We start from the raw sequence: 21116 nt of genomic DNA, 5'->3' as shown, positions 1-21116 counted from the left end.
ACAAATCTGTAGAATAGTTTTGGTTGATCTTTACACTTTTCTATAACATCTTTTTCATATTTTCTTTTTTTCTCTCTGCACTTTTGTACATATTCATTTCTATAACCAGTATATATTTTCCATTTTTCAGGTCTTCTGTCTTTTTTCCATCTGGTCCAGGCTTTGTCTCTTTTGTCTTTTAACTCCCTACAACTTTTGTTGTACCAGCATTTTACATATTCTTTTTCTTGTTTTTGTCTTGGGACATACTTTTCCACTCCTTTTTTGTAAATTTTTGTCAAAATATTCCATTTCTCTTCCACTGATGTTTCTTCTTTGTATATTTCTTCCCAGTTTTCTTGTTGGAAGAATTCTCTTATTTTATCAAAGTTTGTTTTTTCATACATCATTCTTCCTTTTCTATATTGTTCATTTCTTTTCATATATTTTTCTTCATTAAGTTCCAGTTCAATCAATATGTGGTCACTTTTACCTATTGGTGTTTTATATTCAATCTTGTCCACTATTCTAGGTTCAGATGTAATTATTAAGTCTAGCCTCGATGGTTCTTCTTCATTTCTATACCTAGTGTTCTCTTGTATCCATTGTGTCATTGAATGGTCAGTAATCATCTCAAGTAGAGCATTTCCCCATGAGTCATCACCACTCTTTACTGTCATTTCTTCCCAGCAGATTTCTTTGCAATTAAAGTCGCCCATCATAACTATTCTTCCTCCGTCTTCCATTATTTTAGTTAATGCTATCTTTGTGTCCTCTAACATACTTTTATATTCACTCTCCTCCCATGAGGCTGTTTTCGGAGGCACATAATTGATCACAAATTTTCTGCTCTTCTTATCTCTGTCTTCCACTTCTATCATAATCATCTCTACTGTATTCTTTCCATATATGACACCTTTCACGTTTATATCCTTCTTAGTCAGGAACATAACTCCACCCCCTTGCTTTTTCTCTCTGTTTCTAATCCAATAATTGTATGCATCATGTCCTACACTGTTGGGTGGTAGTGGGCCTTTTAATTTTGTTTCTACAATTCCCATTATGTCCGGTTCTTTTTCTTTCAAATAATCATTCAGCTCATTCAATCCTGTTATTAATCCATCTATATTTGTGTAAGACACTCTTAGTTTTCTGCCACTTCCATTGTGTTCTCTGTTTCCCTTATGTTTTTCTTTTGTATGTCGAACTTCCTTATTTTCATGTTCACTACTCTCCAATAGAATCTCTCTTTCTCTGACTCCGTTCTGTTCTCGTTTTTTGTCTTAGCTTCCAGTCTTTTCTGCTTTTCTTCCTCTCTTTTCTCCTTTTTTCTTTTCTCTTTTTAGCCATTTCTTTTTGTGTGGTTCAGTTGTTGCTAGTTTCCCTGTTTTGGATAAGATTTTCTATGCGGTTGTTTGTGACTTGAATTTAATCTTAATTGGTCTGGTCTTGTCTGTGCTATACTTTCCGAGTCTAAATTTCTCTTCGATTTGTTTCATAATTTCTGGTTCATCTTCCTGAACTGATTTTAATAAACTGCTTACTCTTTCATTTTCCTCCTTGATTCTTGCGGTTCTATCTAGGTTATTTTTCTCTTCCATTCCTAATATAATTATACATTTCTTTTTATCTGCAATTTCTCTTACTATATTCTCCTTTTGTCTCATCACTTTAATAACTGAGTCTTCAGTATGTTCTTTCAATTGCTGTTTGACTATGTCAGTGAATGAAATCTTATTTCCTTCTTGGGTTTGCTTCCAATTTTTACTTTCTTTAGCTATTGTTTCTCTGTTTTCTTTACTATTCTTCTTCAATTCCTCATTCTCCCCCTTTACCTCTCCTAACTGTCTTTTTAGTTCTTCTATTTCATCAGTTAAGTTTTTATTCGCCTTTTCCAGTTCTTCCAATCTTTCAACCCTTTTTAAAATGGTGTTCATATGACCTAACCTACTCTCCAAGTCCTCGATCACCTTATCAACCTTCTCTAGTCTTGTCAGTCGGGGGCGGGGGGGGGGGGGTTTGAGTCCCCACCACTCTCGATAATACCCTTGAAAATATTAACATCTCTTTCTGATCTATTGCTCCTATCGATACATCTAATCTTCAAATTCCTATTATAAATTTTATAATCACACTCGTCTTGGGGTCTTTTGTCTACCTTCCGGCTGCCCGTCAGGGCCATTTCATCCACCTCCACATTTACCTTCCATTTCCCCAGCAATCCCTCCCCCTCTCCTCTTTCCTTACTTTCCCACTACCTCACGCGCAAGTTCCCCCCCCCCCTGCCAAAACACACCGGCACTTCTCTTTGCGTTGGTATCCACAATCTGCACTTTTCTTCAGAGCGTTCGTCACGCCGTCCGTTCGTTGATAGTGTGTGTGTGTGTGTGTGTGTGTGTGTGTGTGTGTGTGTGTGTGTGTGTGTGTGTGTGTGTGTGTGTGTGTGCATTTACCTAGTTGTATTTACTTAGTTGTATTTTACAGGAAGGGAAGCTATGCTCGTGGGATCCCGTCTTCGTATCTCATTTTATCTAAACTATTTTTAAATTTATGTATTGTTTTTGCACACACCACTTTCTCATCTAACTTGTTCCAAATGTCTATTACTCTGTGAGGAAAGCTATTCTTTTTCATATATCCTCTATAGCTGTCTTGATTTTCTTTCCGTGTCCTCTTGTATTTCTATCATCCCATTTTATTAGATCCTCTCTATCAATAATTTCTATGCCTTTCATGATTCTGTAAATAGTTATCAAATCTCCTCTCTCTCTTCTTTGCTCTAGTGTCTGTGGTTCAAGTTTTGCTAGTCTCTCTTCATATGATAGTTTTGAGAGTGTTGGTGCCAATTTTGTAATTGCTCTTTGTATTCTTTCAAGTTTTGCTATACATTTTTTGTACTTGGTGACCACATCGTTGCTGCATATTCCAATCTTGGTCTTATCAAAGTGATTAGTATTTTCTTCACCATTTCTTCATCCAGGTATGTAAATGCCACTTTGATTGTTCTTATTAAATTATAAGTTTCTCCAAAAATCTTATTTATATATTTCTCAGGTGACATATTATTCATAATAATGACTCCCAGGTCCTTCTCATTCTCTACTTTTTTTATTCCTTCTTCTCCCAATTTATATGATCATATTATTCTTTTTTTGCTTTTTCCAAATTCCATTATACTACACTTTTTAGTATTGAACTCCATCTCCCACTTCCTACTCCATTTCCATACTTTATTTAGATCACTCTGTAGTGACTCACAATCTTCTTCCGTGTTTACTTTTTTTTAATAGTTTTGCATCATCTGCAAAGAAGCTCATATAACTTTCAATTCCTTCATCCATATCATTAATATATATAGCAAACATTATTGGGGCCAGAACTGTTCCTTGTGGAACACCCCTTATTACTTCATCCCAATTTGAGTGTTTGTCTCTTATCACCACTCTCGTTTTTCTTTCTTGCAAAAAGTCTTCCATCCATTTAAGCAGTTTGCCCTGTATTCCTCCTTCAGTTTCTAACTTCTTAAGCAACTTCTTATATGGTAATTTGTCAAAAGCTTTGTTTAGGTCTAGAAATGCACAATCAGCCCATCCATCTCTTTCTTGTATTATATCTATTAGCCTTGAATAGAAACATATTAAATTGGTGACGCATGATCGTCTTTGTCTGAATCCAAATTGCCTTGGATTAAGCACGTTTTTTTTTTTCCCATGTACTTTTGACAATTCTTTCACAAATTTTTGCTATTCTACTTATTACAGAGACTGGTCTATAGTTGGTAGGGTCTTCTTTATTTCCCCCTTTATATATAGGTACTATATTTGCTTTTTTCCAATCTTTTGGAACTTTTCCTTCTTTCAAGGAACTGTTTATTATGCTATGTATTTTGTCTGCCAGTTCATTCCTGCATTCTTTCAAAATCCAGTTCGCTATTTCGGCTGGTCCATGCGATTTTCTGACATCAAGATTACTCATGTGTTTCATTATTTCATTCTTTGTTACTTCTATTTCTTTCATAGGGGGGACTTTCTCTTCCCTTTCAATCTCTCCAGGTTGTGTGTTCTCCCTTGTAAACACTGATTTAAAATGCTTGTTCATAATTTCTGCCATTTCTATTTCCTCTGTGTATTCAACTCATCCTTGTCTTAATTTCTCTAAACCTTGTTTGTTTTTCAGTTTGTTGTTTACAAATCTGTAAAATACTTTTGGTTGATCTTTACATTTTTCTATGATATCTTTTTCATATTTTCTCTTTTTCCATTTTTCAGGTCTTTTGTGTTTCTTCAATTTGGTCCAGGCTTTATCTCTTTTGTCTTTTAACTCCCTACAACTTTTGTTCTACAAGCACTTTACATATTCTTTTTCTTGCTTTTTGTCTTGGGACATATTTTTCCACTTTTTTTATATAATTTTTTGTCAAAATATTCCATTTCTCTTCCACTTTTGTTTCTTCTTTGTATATTCTTTCCCATTTTTCTTTTTGAAAGAATTCTCTTATTTTATTAAAAAAAAAAAAAAAAATGTCCATACATCATTCTTCCTTTTCTATATTGTTCATTTCTTTTCATGTATTTTTCCTCGTTTAGTTCCAGTTCAATCAATATGTGGTCACTTTTACTTATTGGTGTTTTATATTCAAATTTTTCCACTATTTCAGGTTCAGATGTGATTATTAGGTCTAGTCTCGATGGTTCTTCTTCATTTCTATACCTAGTGTTCTCCTGTATCCATTGTGTCATTGTATGGTCAATAATCATCTCGAGTAGAACATTTCCCCATGAGTCGTCTCCACCCTCTACTGTCATCTCTTCCCAGCAGACTTCTTTGCAAATTAAAGTCGCCCATCATAATTATTCTTCCTCCATCTTCCATTATCTTATTTAATGTTATTATTTTGTCTTCTAACATATTTTTATGTTCACTCTCTTCCCACGAGGCTGTTTTTGGAGGCACATAATTTATCACAAACTTTCTGCTCTTCTTATCTCTGTCTTCCACTTCGATCATAATCATCTCTACTGTATTTTTTCCATATGTGACACTCTTCACGTTTATATTTTTCTTAGTCAGGAACATAACTCCACCCCCTTGTTTTGTCTCTCTGTTTCTAATCCAACAATTATATGCATCATGTCCTACACTGTTGGGTGCTAGTGGACCTTTTAATTTTGTCTCTACAATTCCCATTATGTCCGGTTCTTTTTCCTTCAGATAATCATTCAGTTCATTCAATCCTGTTATTGATCCATCTATATTTGTGTAAGACACTCTTAATTTTCTGCTACTTCCATTGTATTTTCTGTTTCCCTTTTGTTTTTCTCTGGTATGGCCCATCTCCTCACCTTCATATTCACTACTTTCCAATAGAATTTCTCTTTTTCTGTCTCTGTTCTGTTCTCGTTTTTTCCTCAGCTTCTTGTCATTTCATTTTTTCCTCCTCTTTTTCCTCTCTATTCATTTCTCTTGTTATCCATTCCTTTTTATATTGTTCACTGTTTGCTAGTTTCCCTGTTTTTGCTAAGATATTCTCTTCTGTCGTTTGTGACCTGAATTTAATCTTAATTGGTCTGGTCTTATCTGTACTATACTTTCCGAGTCTATACATTTCTTTTTATCTGCTAAGTCTCTTACTATATTCTCCTTCTGTCTCATCACTTTAATAACTGAGTCTTCAGTTTGTTCTTTCATTTGCTGTTTTATTATGTCAGTAAATGCAACTTTACTGTTCTCTTGGATTTTTTTCCAACCCTGTGCTTCTTTTGCTATGGACTCTTTATTCTCTTTGTTCTTCTTTAATTCCTCATTCTCATCTTTTACTTCTTTTAACTGTCTTTTTAATTCTTCTATTTCTTTAGTTAGGTTTTTGTTCACCTTCTCTAATTCTTCCAATTTGTCAACTCTCTGCGCAATCTCTGCCATTTTACCGAACCTACTCTCCCAATGTTCGGTCATTTTCTCAAGTTTTTCCTCTAGTCTTGCTAATCGGGGGAGGTTGGTATCCCCCCCCTCATTAAATCCCTGGAAATTATTATCCTCACCTTCCACTGTGCTGCTCTTATGTATATTTCTAATCTTTACATTTTTGTTAATCCCTTCTTCTCCAAAAATCATCGGTCCTTCGCTTGTTTACAAGATGCCTGGCCTCCTGGACCAAGTCCTCCCCTTCCTCATTTCCTTCCATTTCCCTCAGTAATCCCTCCCCTTCTCCTTTTTTATCACCTTCCCACTACACCACGAGCTTTCCCCTTCCCTGTAAATACAATAAGGTACTTCCTTGACGTTGAGATCCACGAAAATTTCACTTTTTCTTCGGAACTCCAATCTTCGCCGTCCATCCGACGAATGTGTGCGTGTGCGTGCTTGCGCCGTTGTTCAAAGGAGTTTACAAGAAGTAGTACACCTGCTATCCTAGACGTTTTTTCATTCCCTTAGCTACCGCAAACTATTTAGTAAAAGTTTATTCTGGTCCCGGGAGATTCTCTTCAACTGAAGGTAGAAGTTGAGGCAAAATAGGGTCTCAGTCTCTCGAGACCCCATTTTTGGTTTCACCCTCACTCTATCCTTAGGCTGATTGAATCATCCGGCGCCAGCCAAAGCAAACCTGTCCTCCACTCCCCTCCCCCCCTCAAAAAAGTAATAAATGAAAGATAAAATCCGTCAACGAAACGCCACAGGTCAAACATCCCCAAATTTGTCACGAGGCAAAGCTTCACTAAAACGCCCAGTAGCCAATCGTGATAAAATCACCGTTCATCTGAAGAACCATATCTTCTCTCTCATTCCTTTTGAAATCACTTGAAGCCAAGTCGTAGCTGTGACGCGAAGCTCAATAGAACTGAGATCTGTGATTCCTTGTATCATGTGCGTCTGTGACGCGTCATACAGGGCGACTTACGTGACTTTCACTGGGTTTATTGGACTAGCAACGGGTTGTTTGAGATCGTCGGTCGCGTTGTAAGGACAGGAATTTTGAAGGGGTATTATTTTTGGAATTTCGTTTTATTTATCTATTTATTTATTTGAGTGTTGATTTGAGAGACTGGGTATTATGGACGTCGTAACGGTTTTACTCAACCAAGAAGCAAAGTAGAAAATAGAGCCTTAATAGACCATGAATTTATTCTATTCTATGTCTGCCTATCAAGATGTGTTGGCAAAGAGCCTTACTATAATCATTGAAGAAGAACATACAATAGGAGATAGCTACAAATATATTTCAGCTGATTTTGGTTAAACTGAGTTTCGACGCGACATTAGAATGTTCTCGAACATAGCGCGGGCACCGTAGCTCCGCCCACCCGTGACGTCACTAAACGTTCGGACAGAGGCGTAAGCTAAGGCCATTAATTTTAAGAGTAATAGGAAAAATTCCCAACTTTCAGTTCAGGATTCCACTAGAGAAATAGTTTAGGGAGAGATTGTAGCAGCTAGGGGCTCTGTTGAGAAGCGAAATGAAGTTTTACGAAATAATACAACAGGGAGGTTAGTAGTTTACCCATAGATACGAACACATAGCCGTCTCGTTCTTTTTGTGCGGAGCTAAAATTTTAATCTGATGCCAAAAATGATTCCGATAACAGGTATGAACACGTTCTGTAAGATTAATGAAAACAAATGTCAATATGTGATTTAATGATATAGTGCAGATATAGTAGGTAGATAGTTATCATTATTATTAAGTTTTGAATCTGATGCCAAAAATGATTCCGATAACAGATATGGAAAAAGGGGTTTAAGGGAGTGTACTTCACAAACACTTTGCGTATATACATTTAACATTAGCTATGAGAGTGTAATCCTTAGAGTACAATTCCGTCTGTGATCGTTCTCTAATAAGAATACGGGGTTGAAGGTAGACACAGTGCTTGAAGGTAGACACAATATTGTAAGTAGACTTATACAGTGACCGGAAGGTTGGAGCGTAAATAACTACGTTTTTCCACGTGCCTGTGACCTTACTTATGATGCCCATAAGAAAGAAAAAACTGTTATTAAATGTCTCGCATACCCATATATTTTTCATATTGTAAGGATCAATAGATTGTCTAGTTGGAGAAAACCACAATATACTTTTGTATTTCCTTACTATATTTTTGCTTCAGTGTAATAATTAACACATAGCAGACCTTCGCTTATTTTCTTTTACTACCCCCACATTATTGGTGGCCCCACATTGTTGGTGGCTTATATTCTTTTACTACCCCCACTTGGGCATAGGCCTTTTCGCTACCCAGGACCAACCCCGAACGACCTGAGGAAAGGGGACGGAGTCAGACGTGAATAACAAGGAGCAGTTTCCATTTATGGTCAGATATATCCATATAGACGATTGGGTGGTGGCAGCGTATACCTTGATTTTTTTTATTTCCCAAATCGTTCTTATGTGGGTATCTCTGATCACTCCCATTGGAGGTGCTCTTGGTTAAACACATCCTAAATCAATCGACGGCACCACATTATTGGTGGCCGAGCGGTGGGATTTACGCTATTAACCAACCTGAAGCTCACTTATCTGTGTGTCGACCTAGACAAAGCTTGTGTACCCTGTGGATTGGCAGTACAGTCATCAGAGACAGAATAGATCCTCGGCAGTCACTAAGAGTATAGAAATAGCGGATGAGATTGTGTGGGGAAGTGACGTGTTAAGGTGGAACTACACATAATTAAAGGCAGTCAGGTAAAAATGAACAATAAAACGGAATGGGAATCTAATTCGGGAGAGGAAGAAGAGACGAGAGCGAGGATGGAAGATAGACATGAATGGGAATCTAACCCAGGAGGAGCTGTTCTATTGGCCAAATTTAAAGGTAGATGTATGTAATTTTGTAAAGAAATGCATTACTTGTCAGAGGTTCAAGGGTACACAAGGGTTGTCACAGCAATACAAAGAGGTTCCCCTTGCTACAAAGGCAATGGAGAGAATAGGCATAGACCTAACAGATATGGTGTCCGGGACGCAGAGGTATAGGTATATTATGACAATAATCGATCACTACAGTAGGTTCGTTAGGTTCTTCCCATTGAGAACAAAACACCACCAACACATACTACACTCCCTAACCCAGTTCTTCGCAGACTACAGCACCCCAGAGAGCATCATAACAGATAATGGAGCAGAATTCACCAACACGGCTTACAAGAAGTTGTGTGGAGAAAAGCAAATCACCCTGCTCTACACTACCCAAGACCATCCCCAATCGAATGGAATGGTGGAGCGGATGCATCGAACATTGAAGAACATTGAAGACGGCTCATCGAAGAATACTGAAGAGAATCAATTGGAACAATCCGCCCAGTTAGCGCCATATCTAGTGATTTAAGGTGCTAAGATGACAGTAGTTAACTGCAATAGGAAATGTAGGGATCATATCGTGCCAGTATATGTCCAAAGAAAAACGAATGCTCGTGCAAATTAATGCAAAGATGCCCTCAATGTTCCTATATATTGGACCATAAAGCTTAAATGTAACCCACCTATACTTTTATACATGTGTAAGGTTGAGATGTCCTAGGATTAAGGATGCATATATTTCATATGTTGTAAAAGGAAATTTCAGCAACAGCCAGGTGAAGGAACTAAATGTCAACTTAGGGGGGGGGATAAAGAAGTCAATATTAGCCTAGGAGAGGGACTACAAACGATGGTTAGCGAGCACTTTCATTCGGAGTAGTATTGGAAAATGGGGAAATTCTTTAGCTCGAGTTGGGATCATGAACCCAACTCAATTCACAATTGCCCGCTTGACAGGGGTGTAGGACTTCAGGACCTGGTGGACAATCGCCGATTGCCCAGAGGTGAGCCCACAGAAGGGGAAGTAGTGTGCCACCCATGGGGCGAATCCACAAGAGAGAGTCGTGGCTTAGCTCGGTCGTAGCGGCTATGCATGTCCAGTCAAGTAGTATGTAAGAGGTCAATTGGGGAATCCAGCCAATACGAAGACTGATGGAAAAGTCCACGGAGACATCCACAGTAAATTGGTGTACCCCCGGGTCACCTGAGATTCGTACACCTACGAGTGTGCTGAGGAGAGAGTGCCTCGTCAAGCTATCAAAAGGATAATCGCTCTCTGATGCAGGATGGATTTTTTTTTCTTGTGCAGTTGGATTTGGACCACACCAAATAGAATCCTTCACGTGATGTTGCGGAATTTTTCTTTCAGAGGGGCGTAGAGCCATGTAAGGACAGGAATTTTGAAGGGGTATTATTTTTGGAATTTCGTTTTATTTATCTATTTATTTATTTGAGTGTTGATTTGAGAGACTGGGTATTATGGACGTCGTAACGGTTTTACTCAACCAAGAAGCAAAGTAGAAAATAGAGCCTTAATAGACCATGAATTTATTCTATTCTATGTCTGCCTATCAAGATGTGTTGGCAAAGAGCCTTACTATAATCATTGAAGAAGAACATACAATAGGAGATAGCTACAAATATATTTCAGCTGATTTTGGTTAAACTGAGTTTCGACGCGACATTAGAATGTTCTCGAACATAGCGCGGGCACCGTAGCTCCGCCCACCCGTGACGTCACTAAACGTTCGGACAGAGGCGTAAGCTAAGGCCATTAATTTTAAGAGTAATAGGAAAAATTCCCAACTTTCAGTTCAGGATTCCACTAGAGAAATAGTTTAGGGAGAGATTGTAGCAGCTAGGGGCTCTGTTGAGAAGCGAAATGAAGTTTTACGAAATAATACAACAGGGAGGTTAGTAGTTTACCCATAGATACGAACACATAGCCGTCTCGTTCTTTTTGTGCGGAGCTAAAATTTTAATCTGATGCCAAAAATGATTCCGATAACAGGTATGAACACGTTCTGTAAGATTAATGAAAACAAATGTCAATATGTGATTTAATGATATAGTGCAGATATAGTAGGTAGATAGTTATCATTATTATTAAGTTTTGAATCTGATGCCAAAAATGATTCCGATAACAGATATGGAAAAAGGGGTTTAAGGGAGTGTACTTCACAAACACTTTGCGTATATACATTAGCTATGAGAGTGTAATCCTTAGAGTACAATTCCGTCTGTGATCGTTCTCTAATAAGAATACGGGGTTGAAGGTAGACACAGTGCTTGAAGGTAGACACAATATTATAAGTAGACTTATACAGTGACCGGAAGGTTGGAGCGTAAATAACTACGTTTTTCCACGTGCCTGTGACCTTACTTATGATGCCCATAAGAAAGAAAAAACTGTGTTATTAAATGTCTCGCATACCCATATATTTTTCATATTGTAAGGATCAATAGATTAGTTGGAGAAAACCACAATATACTTTTGTATTTCCTTACTATATTTTTGCTTCAGTGTAATAATTAACACATAGCAGACCTTCGCTTATTTTCTTTTACTACCCCCACTTGGGCATAGGCCTTTTCGCTACCCAGAACCAACCCCGAACGACCTGAGGAAAGGGGACGGAGTCAGACGTGAATAACAAGGAGCAGTTTCCATTTATGGTCAGATATATCCATATAGACGATTGGGTGGTGGCAGCGTATACCTTGATTTTTTTTATTTCCCAAATCGTTCTTATGTGGGTATCTCTGATCACTCCCATTGGAGGTGCTCTTGGTTAAACACTAAATCAATCGACGGCACCACAGAGTGACAAATAGGAAGTTATATTGCTTGACGTCACGGATTATGATTGTTCCACACTCCCATGTGTGAATCCCTAATTCCTCACAGCAGCAATATCAGTCTTGGAAACACTGAGAAATCGTCCTCTTTGAAAACAAGAAGAGAAATAATCAGATTGACTAATGAACAGGTAAGAAAGAGAAGTAAGGGAGGTTGAGAAAGAGAGTGAGAGGGGGGTGAAGATGAAGGACTGGAAAGGAGAGAGGGGGAGATTAAGGGACGGAAGAAGTGAGAACGATAAATGGGGAGATGAAGAGATGGGAGGGAGAGAAAGAGGGAGAAATGAAGGGACGGAAGAAAGGAGAGAGATAAATGGTGGAGATGAAGGGATGGAAGAAAGGAAAGAGAGAGGGGGAGATGAAAGGATGGAAGAAGGGAAAGAGAGTGAGAGCATGAAGTTTTAAAGGATGGGAAAGAGAGGGGGGAATGAAGGGATGAAAGGAGGGAGAAAGATAAAGGGAGGGAATGAGGGAGAGACATGAAGGGAGAGAAGAAAGAAAAAATGGGGGAGGAAAGAAAAGAGTGAAGGGAGGGAGAGAGAGAGAGAGAGAGAGAGAGAGAGAGAGAGAGAGAGAGAGAGAGAGAGAGAGAGAGAGAGAGAGAGAAGTGAAGAAAAGAAGAAAACGGCAGAGATGGATTGTAATTGTTTGCTAGATCCTCCTCTGTTTATTCAAGGCGAGGTCACTGCGCTGAGCCCACCCGTCCGCCTCTCGCCATTAGTACACAGAGCAACACACGTGTAAAACAAAGAAAATAATTCCTTTATCCATCACATTGCCATGGGAAGAACATATCATAATGACAGGACACGATTCGAGCCCAGGCAAGTTATGTGGTGGCGGAAATCTTCGTAGCCTTTAAGTAGGTGTGGTGGCATAATGCTAACAAACGTGCTTTCCCCCCCAGCTCTGCCACATTCAAGAATTTCAAGAGGAGCGCTGCCTCTGTTTGTGTTCACGCCTGGTTCAACGATCGTCAGTCTTCAAACTCTACTTGCCTGTTGAGTCAGTATTTAAGTGTCATTCTCTCTCTCTCTCTCATCGTACCACAGTGATTTATTTGATGGCAGTCCAGTTGTGTATCTCAGGCATCCGATAAAAAGTACAAAGAAAATAGAAGTATAAGGGTGAGATACTCTTCCAATGCAGAAGTAGTGCGCATTATAACTCGTTTTCTAGAGTTGTATTATCGATGAGCGGTGTATTTGAATCAATGCGCATGTCGGCGATGGAAAAGAAAGACTAGTTCTCATTTTCTTATTGTGTTGAGAGAAGTGAAGATTATTTTGCATGATATATTTGCAAATTTGTGATCGTCCACCGAGAGTAGGCTGTCTTTCAACCCGTCGTTACGATACTAACTTTCTCACCATACACCAAGTAGGGCGATGCCTTGTCAGCGATGATGCCTCACGAAGTCCCTCCACAAGGCCCTATCAGCATACAGCTGCATTCTCTCCACCTCCTCCATAGTTCTTCCTCTTGACTCTATGGCTTGTCTGATACCGTCTCTCCATCTCTTCCCGAGTCTTCCTGTTGGACGCTTTCCTTGTGGCTGCAACTGGTAGTATTTTAATGGGTACTGATGCTCATTCATCCTCATGATGTGGCCAAACCATCTTAATTGGCTTTTCTCTACATATTCTAATATTGGCTCTATTTCTAGCTCTCTTCTTATTTCTTCATTTCTTATTCTGTCACACCTTGTTACACCTTTTATTATGCGCAGTACTCTCATCTCTGCTGCTTCGAATAGCCCATGCTTCCGGATACTTCCTCCTTCCCTGTCAGTTCCATGGATGTGTGGTCACGTGACATTTCACTGATGTTAGATTTGTTACATCCCTTACACGGAATCCTATAGACACCAGTTTTCATGTCCTTATCGTTATTTTTCTCTTTCACTTTTGTCAACTCTTTTATTGCCGTGCTACTTTGACATAAAACATCTATGGTGCTAGCCTTGAGCACCCGAGCAAGACTTGTGACGATGCCGCTGGTTGGTGTTTATCATCCTAGCGGTAGACCCAGTATTTGAAAGATATAACGAATCTGTTTCAGTCCTCAACTGATATTCGCGTTAGACATGCACGATGCCACAGATAAACACCAATTTATATTCACGTTCCAATAGAAGTGAAAATAGATCACCCGAAGAAATGTATAATTAGATTTTTTTAATAACCTAACATTACCCACCGTAACCTACCTAATCCAACCTAACTACAGTAATGAGGTCCCCACCAGAACAATTGTCACCCCGGGATATCTCACCTGAAGACTGGTCATCCTGCCAAACTCTGGGGAGACAAATTCGGGTGATCATTGAGTATTCGGGTGATCTCTATACCCTTCTCATCCAATTTGTTTCTCAGCACTTCTCTATTTCCCTCACTTTCCCCCTTCTCTCTCTGTCCTCTATCCTTAAAGCCTAAAAAATAACTAAATAAAAAGATATGATAAAAAATTAGTCCCCCACTCCCCGAAGAATATAAATGTCCAGAATTTTTTCCAATCCTCCCTTTGGGTACCATTACATAATTCATTATTCCCCATTTAAACACGTTTCCCTTAACCATCTTTTCTGGTGTATACTTATGCCTGGTTCTCTTAAAAATTGTGTTTGCTATTATCATTTATTAACTCCCTTTCTAAATACATAAACATCATCTCTTTCCTGGGACCCCAAACCTTCCTACAACTCCATCTATTTGTTGAACTCCTATTCCACCATTGAGATTCCACAACACTTCATTAATTTACAGCCCTCCCAAAGCTCTCTATACACTCGTTAAATGTATCTAAAAAAATTCGCTTTTCTCTTCACTTTTTCCACTACCAGGACTGTCTGCACTCACATAAACCCACATTTATCATCCCAATTTCCCCTTCGCCCACGTTAACTTCGAAGATATGTTCTTCCACTCCTTCACGCACCTCCTATCCCATTCCTTACTGGCAGTTACATTACTCCCGCCCTCTCATCACTCCTGACACCCTCCCCACCACACTCCCAAACTTGAACTTGTCTCACCCCATCAACTTGATTTCACTTAAAGGTAACACATTCATCTTCCTTCTCACAAGCCATCAATCCATTCCCTCTTACTCTTACTTTTACCACAACCACAAGTATTCAAAAACCCAATTACTTGGGTTCTAATTGGAGTCCTCCTCCCAGACCCTGTATTGACTTTTCGTAAAAGGATTTTTTTTTTTTGCATTATACGACTTACGTATTTATTTTGGCTGCTGCTAATCGAATATATACATGTGAATATCTTATCTTCATGTGTTCTCTTTTCCGCTACCTAAGTCGTTATTTTCGCGCAGCAGAGAAAACATTACTATAGCATGAGTTGTTCTAACTGCATTAATGGTTTAGTGTCGACCGAAATCGATTCCGACAGAAGTTCAATTAGATTCATTCATGCATTTAATTAATATGACCAGGAGTATCAGAGGTTATTTTACTTCTAAAAAGTGGGTATTGTTGCCAATACATTGAGACCGTCGTATATGAATATGTATCATTTGTCTACTGGTCAAGAGGATGATTTTTTTTTTTTTAATATTCTGTATTATACATAATTAGTCTGTAAAGAAAAAATGTTCAGTTGTCCGCAAGATGTGCAGGCTAACGCAGGCAGAGCTGAAAGTCCGATGAACAATTGTTACGGCAGGCAGCAAATGGCAATCTCGCGTTGTGTGTTGACGTCAGAAACTAAACATGCAGACGACGCAAATATACACGTAAGCGACGATGGAAGGATTATGAACGTTCCTGACTTTTACTTCAGTTTTCCGTAAATAAGATAGATCTGCCGGAAGCTTTAAGCACCATCTTCGTGGGAAAATACAACTTTCCTGTGGTTTTATTCATGGTTTAGTGTCAGAATCAAGTAAAGGTAAATAAACTGTTTTGTTTTACTACACCGGGCGCCTTAGGTAAGTGCGTGGCAGAGTCAAAATTCATCGTACTATTTAGAGGTTTTAGTTACGAATGTACCCGTAAAGATTTTACAGAATGAACATTTGTTGATATTAGGCTTGTATTGGTACAATTCATGAGTCATGAAACAGAGTTTATACCAAGAAAAATCTAGTTGGGATCAGTTTAGATCAGATCTGGATAATATTCTGTAATGTTTTATGATTGTTCAACAATTATAGCCTGCCCGGTAATCATAGTTCATATTTTATCATACTCTCCCACCTTTACCCTAGGGAGAATGTGGCATGTTAGTATTAGTTGGGATTCGGCCTCCAGGCAGTAAGTACGTAAGTAGACAGTGTGGTAGAGGTCACAAGATACCTGGATGTTAATGGATAGTTCATTAATTTTTGGACAATTTTCAGATATCTTCATTGTAGAGAGGTTTAAAGATTCTATGCTTTGAAAATGTAGCTTCATTTCCTTATATTATTTCAGGATTGAAAAAATTAAAGGCTATAATTGAGTGTTTTAAGTGAGAGCATTATCCAAATATAGTACAGCATGAGGGTCTATGAATTTAGTATTCAGGTATAGTTATGGAATTGTATGGTTCTTGACCTTAGGGACAAATAGTAAAAGTACTACTACAAGTTTCACTTTCATACAGAGTGGTAGCATCTCAGGAGCAGTTGTATTATTTTTTTCAAGTTTTAGAATTGTGTGTTCTGGCAATTATAATTAAGATTTAGTACTGAATTGTAGTAAGGTTGCATGACTTAGATGTGTTTTTATATGAGATGTGTAGGCCTATTTTGTATCTTGGAAAGATATGATTGTGTGGGCACCTGTGTAGGTGAGTAGTGGTGATTACCAGAAGTAGGCTTAAGAGTTCAGGAAGGTGAGCATATTTTATGATAAGGCTATAAACTTAAATGGTGTAGTGTTAAATTGATTATATGTTGTTTATTATGAACAAAAAATGTAATGAAGTAAATATTTCTAGTGAATAGTAACAATAGTATGACATGCTATTTACTATCAAGCCTATCAATTCTTCTCCCCAGTTCTCTTGCAAGAGACCCACAGCTCCCAGGCCATGGCTTCCAGGCAAGCCCAAAGTCACTCAAGGGAGAAGATATTGTGTAGTTGTCTAGGGATTGCTAGTGTGGGGCATTGTAGGATGTTCTTTGTTTGTGGTTGCATCTAGGGCACTTTGATCATGTGGCTAGACCTATTCTGTGTTGATAATGTTTTAATCCTGATGGTGTCCTGAATGCAAATACACCAGTGTGGTCCTTACATCTCATGAGAATTTTTTTTCTGTGGGCCTGATGTCTGGGGGCTGTTGGTGGAGTATTGAGTTATAGTGGTCTTTCTTGACTAGCTTATTTTGTGATCTGAGTGTGGATGTATTGTGTGGAACTGGTGGAAGGTTGTTGTATATGTTAGACTAGTATGATTTTTTTTTTTTTTTTATGTTTTACTGGTGGTACTTCAAAGATGCAGTGAGATGGGTGTGTGATGTTTAGGGTTCTGGCATAGGACTGTGTTCCTGTCATTTTCATGTGGTGTTCTATGGGAAAGATATTTGTTTCTGTGTGCAGGTGTCCAAGTAGGGTGGTTTTGGTGCATCCTGTTTTCCTGTCAGTTCCATTTTGCAATGTTTGTAAATTAATTATTTTGTTAGGAACCATTCTATGGAAGCCTAGTCGAAAATGGTTCTTATAAGATGTTTGAAGAGTTTCTTTCTGTTGTCTAAAGTCAGTGCTCAGAACAGATTTTAGTAGGTTTGTTTTCTTGTTGATTTTCACAGTCAGATCTTTTTTATCTAGGCTCAAAGTTATAGAACATTATATTTGAGGCCTAGAATTTGAGAGTTCTTTTACAGTGGAAGGGTTTAGCAATTTAGTTTTACAATAGGGCAGAGGTGGGCAACCTTTTTAAGCACGTATGCAAAATCGGCCAGTCTTCAATGCAAAAAGTTTCTTACATGCTAAGTCCAAAGACTGAATACCAGCTTCTCAGGGCTGTACCTCCGGATAGAGGTGAGGGGGTTGATGGGTTTTGAAAATGGGTAACTTTGCTGTCCATCTTGCAGGACCACCACATGCAGGTACCCATCATTGGTCCCTTGTGTGTATAACTGACCACCAAATGCTTTTCTCCATCCAACTCCTCCAGACATTAGCCTTACATAAAACCCCTGCCCCAGAGAAGCAAGAAAAAAAAAATAGTACAACTGCATTCAGCACTAAGACAAGTGCTATCAACAATAGGCCCATCCACAGAAATAGACTGCACTTCATCTTACACTATGCCACCATAGCATAGCCATAACCAGACAACAACACAATGTTTCTTCCTTGAGTGACTTAGGCCTAATTCAGTGGCTGTTACCAATTACCTTGGAGCCATGGATTTCTTGCAAGAGAGGCCTGGAATAACGGATTGATTGATTGAATGATTAGGGAATTCAGAGTGCTCAAGTTTTCTATGAGCTTGTCATTTTTGCACTAGTTTTATCTGTTCCTTTATGCAGACATTGTGGACAAAAATTATGTAGAGGTCGCCTTTCCATAAATGAATACTTTGTGGAGTATGTTTTGAAATATTTCCTACATCTTTTCTACTGGGTTTTCACTTAACCTTGACTCCCAGTCTTTGAACTCAGTGTTACACACACATTAGCAGTAGTATTGTTTTGAACATGATTGTGATGTTCATAGGGTATGTGTGTTTTTAGGTCATGTGATATATCACTGATGTATGTAAGACTTTTTTATATTCCCTCAGTAGAATCTTGTAGACACTGGCTTTATTGTTTCAGCCTTTTTCCCTTACATTTTTTTTTCGTTAATATTCAGTTGATGTAAAAAAGTGAAAAGGAAAAAGAATAAGATAACCAGTGTCTGCAGGATTTCATGTACAGGAAATGACAAATCTTACATTGGTGAAACACCACGTGACTTAAGATAATACACATGCGAACATCACATTGATGTTCAACTCAACACCACCTTTAATGCAAGTATAACACACTGGGATAACACAAACCACTTTGTGGATTGGATAAAGACAAAGTAGATATATGTATGTGAAACCAAGAAGATAAGGAGGAAGTGTGTTGAAATAGCACTTTTTGAGAATGAGATTTTGTAGAACAGAATAAGGGCATGTTCATCATTGCACCCCCATTAATTCATATATATCCCTTGGTGAAAAAGGTTTTGGAAGGCTTTCTCTGAATTGGTCTGACTATGTGACCTTCCTCATTCCTTGTGAGCCCTACAAATATTTATACATTCTGCAATATGATACTTTAGTAAGCTTCAACAAGCAAAACATTATTCATTTAATGAAAGTTTCATATTCAAATGATGTTTGCAGTGTACTTGTAATTTTAGAATTTGTTTCATTTCTTTCAGGTGGATTTTTCACAAGATGTCGTCTTGTACAAGCTATACTACAGTTATACTTTTATTTGTACTTAGTTCCATAACTTTTGGACTGACAAGTGCTCAAAATAAATGGCTGACAGATATTTGGATCTCAGAGTGGGGGCCCATTCCAACTCAGGAGGATAATTTCTTCAATATTTTGTAAGTTGTACCACTTGTATTTATCTTTGCTTTTAGAAAATGTGAAAATATTTTGTGAACTTGAAATTTATTGCAGTCTTCTGTATGAAAAAATATATATATATAATTTATATATATCTAAATGTATACAGGAGGTGCCAAGATAGGAGGGAGGGAGGAGGGTGGAGGGGAGTGGAATATATGGGAAATGAAATGGGTGGGAGTGATTTCTATGCCTTTTTCTTTTTGGCTACCCCTGTGTAAGGGGGAAAAAGCCTTTGGTATATGTATGTATGTATACATACATACATATATATACATATATATATATATATATATATATATATATATATATATATATATATATATATATATATATATATATATGAATTTTGTTATATTTCGAACAGGTTTAAGATTGCAGATGCTCCATGATAGAATATTATTTCTCTGCATAATTTTACAACCCTTGTAAATTTTTTCTTCTATTGCAGGTACTATAAAAATTCTAATGAAAGAGGGGAGTTGATGAGGGAAGGTTTCCAAGAACTTGTAGAATGTTCTACAGGTCAAAAAAATTGCAATGCTTCTTCTGTAAGAGAGGAAATATTTGGAAAAAAGACACCATTGTCCATTTTCACCAATTGCACTTTAAATCCATCTTTGAGTCCATTGCATTGCAAAGCTCTGAAAGAGGTGATTTCTACTTTTACATTGTATTACAGTACTTGTTTTAATCTGTTTTTATATTTGATTATTCTGGATAATAAGTTGCATGACATGTAGGCAGCAGATTATGTCTACATACATTATTTTCTGGTTGCTGCACAACAATTTTGATAATATAATTTGAGGGAAGACTCCCAATTATCAGAGGATTGATTGTATTATGATCTATTCCTTTGTATTCAGGCATATGCTAATGAAACATTGTAGGAGTAATTATTATTGTTATTGTTATTTACTTATTTTATTCATTTTATTAATAAAAATATATGTAATATTTTTATTTATTAATTAATTTATTTATTTTTTCAATTTTCCAGTGCATAACTGCAGAAGAAATGTTGACATTAGTAGATTCAACAGGTGGTGCTATTAGCCAAGATTCATTTGAAAGAATGTTACCTCTGATCATTTATCAAGCACAGGAACAGCTTTGCCGCTCTGATGATCTTGATGGGAGACTACCATTAGAAAAGAAAAAACCATCATCCTCGGAAGGTGAGAAATATATTGACATGATGTACTAACTCCAGCTATGGAAGAGATTAGTAGTGTTTGTTGATACCATGCAAGGTTTGGTTGTTGATACCGTACAAGGTTGCAAAGAAGCCCTTTAGTGGCACCACTTTGTTTCATATCTAATACTTCATCAGTGCATGGTGTAAATGGGAAGGAGTGAAAAAAGAGTATGTAATGAAAATGAAGGGTAATAGATTGTTTTCTGCTCCATGTTAGAAGTTATATGTATTCATTTTAAGAGGACAGCTCAATTTATCTTGTTGAATTAGAGTGAATAAACAATGAATACCTGTATGGGAGCATTGTTCAGTACTTCATGGGTCTTAGATTTACACAAATATAGGATTAGGCATGAAGATTGCAAGTAGATGCTTTTGTTCTGTGATGAAATGGTGTTCAGTCTTTTCTATGGAACCATATCTATTTACTTAGTTGTATTTTGCAGGAAGGGGAGCTACGCTCGTGGTGTCCCACCTTTGTATCTCACAGTGTCTAGTTTGCTCTTAAACTCATGAATGGTTTTTGCACACACTATTTTCTTGTCCAATTTGTTCCAAGTGTCTACCACTCTATGTGGAAAACTGTTTTTCTTCAGATCTCTTCTGTAGCTATGTTTTTTTATTTTCTTTCCATGTCCTGTTGTGCTTCTCCTGTCCCAGTTTAACAAGTCCTCTCTATCAAGTATCTCTGTGCCTTTCATGATTCTGTAGATGGTCAGTAGGTCACC

At 37.8% G+C, this 21116-nt stretch overlaps 1 protein-coding gene across 4 annotated transcripts in view; it reads left to right on the top strand.

The window, feature by feature from the left end:
- The window catches only part of LOC143017861 (metal cation symporter ZIP14-like), a 121943-nt gene that overhangs the window by 44036 nt on the left and 56791 nt on the right, over positions 1-21116 (top strand). For 2 of the 4 annotated variants that reach the window (XM_076172841.1, XM_076172838.1), the window contains exons 1-4: positions 15348-15537; positions 18992-19165; positions 19639-19840; positions 20191-20368. In XM_076172841.1, coding sequence (XP_076028956.1) covers positions 19008-19165; positions 19639-19840; positions 20191-20368 — 538 coding nt within the window. In that variant the 5' untranslated portion in view covers positions 15348-15537; positions 18992-19007. Of the gene's footprint in view, positions 1-15347; positions 15538-18991; positions 19166-19638; positions 19841-20190; positions 20369-21116 lie in introns of those variants that run through there. The other 2 variants (XM_076172839.1, XM_076172840.1) reach the window with 1 other exon arrangement.

This window comes from Oratosquilla oratoria, chromosome 33 (assembly GCF_046742065.1).
Source record: "Oratosquilla oratoria isolate Oo_2021 chromosome 33, ASM4674206v1, whole genome shotgun sequence".
In the NCBI taxonomy this organism is placed as follows: Eukaryota; Metazoa; Arthropoda; class Malacostraca; order Stomatopoda; family Squillidae; genus Oratosquilla; species Oratosquilla oratoria.
Note: the sequence above shows the minus strand (reverse complement) of the source record. Positions and strands in the feature narration are given on the sequence as shown.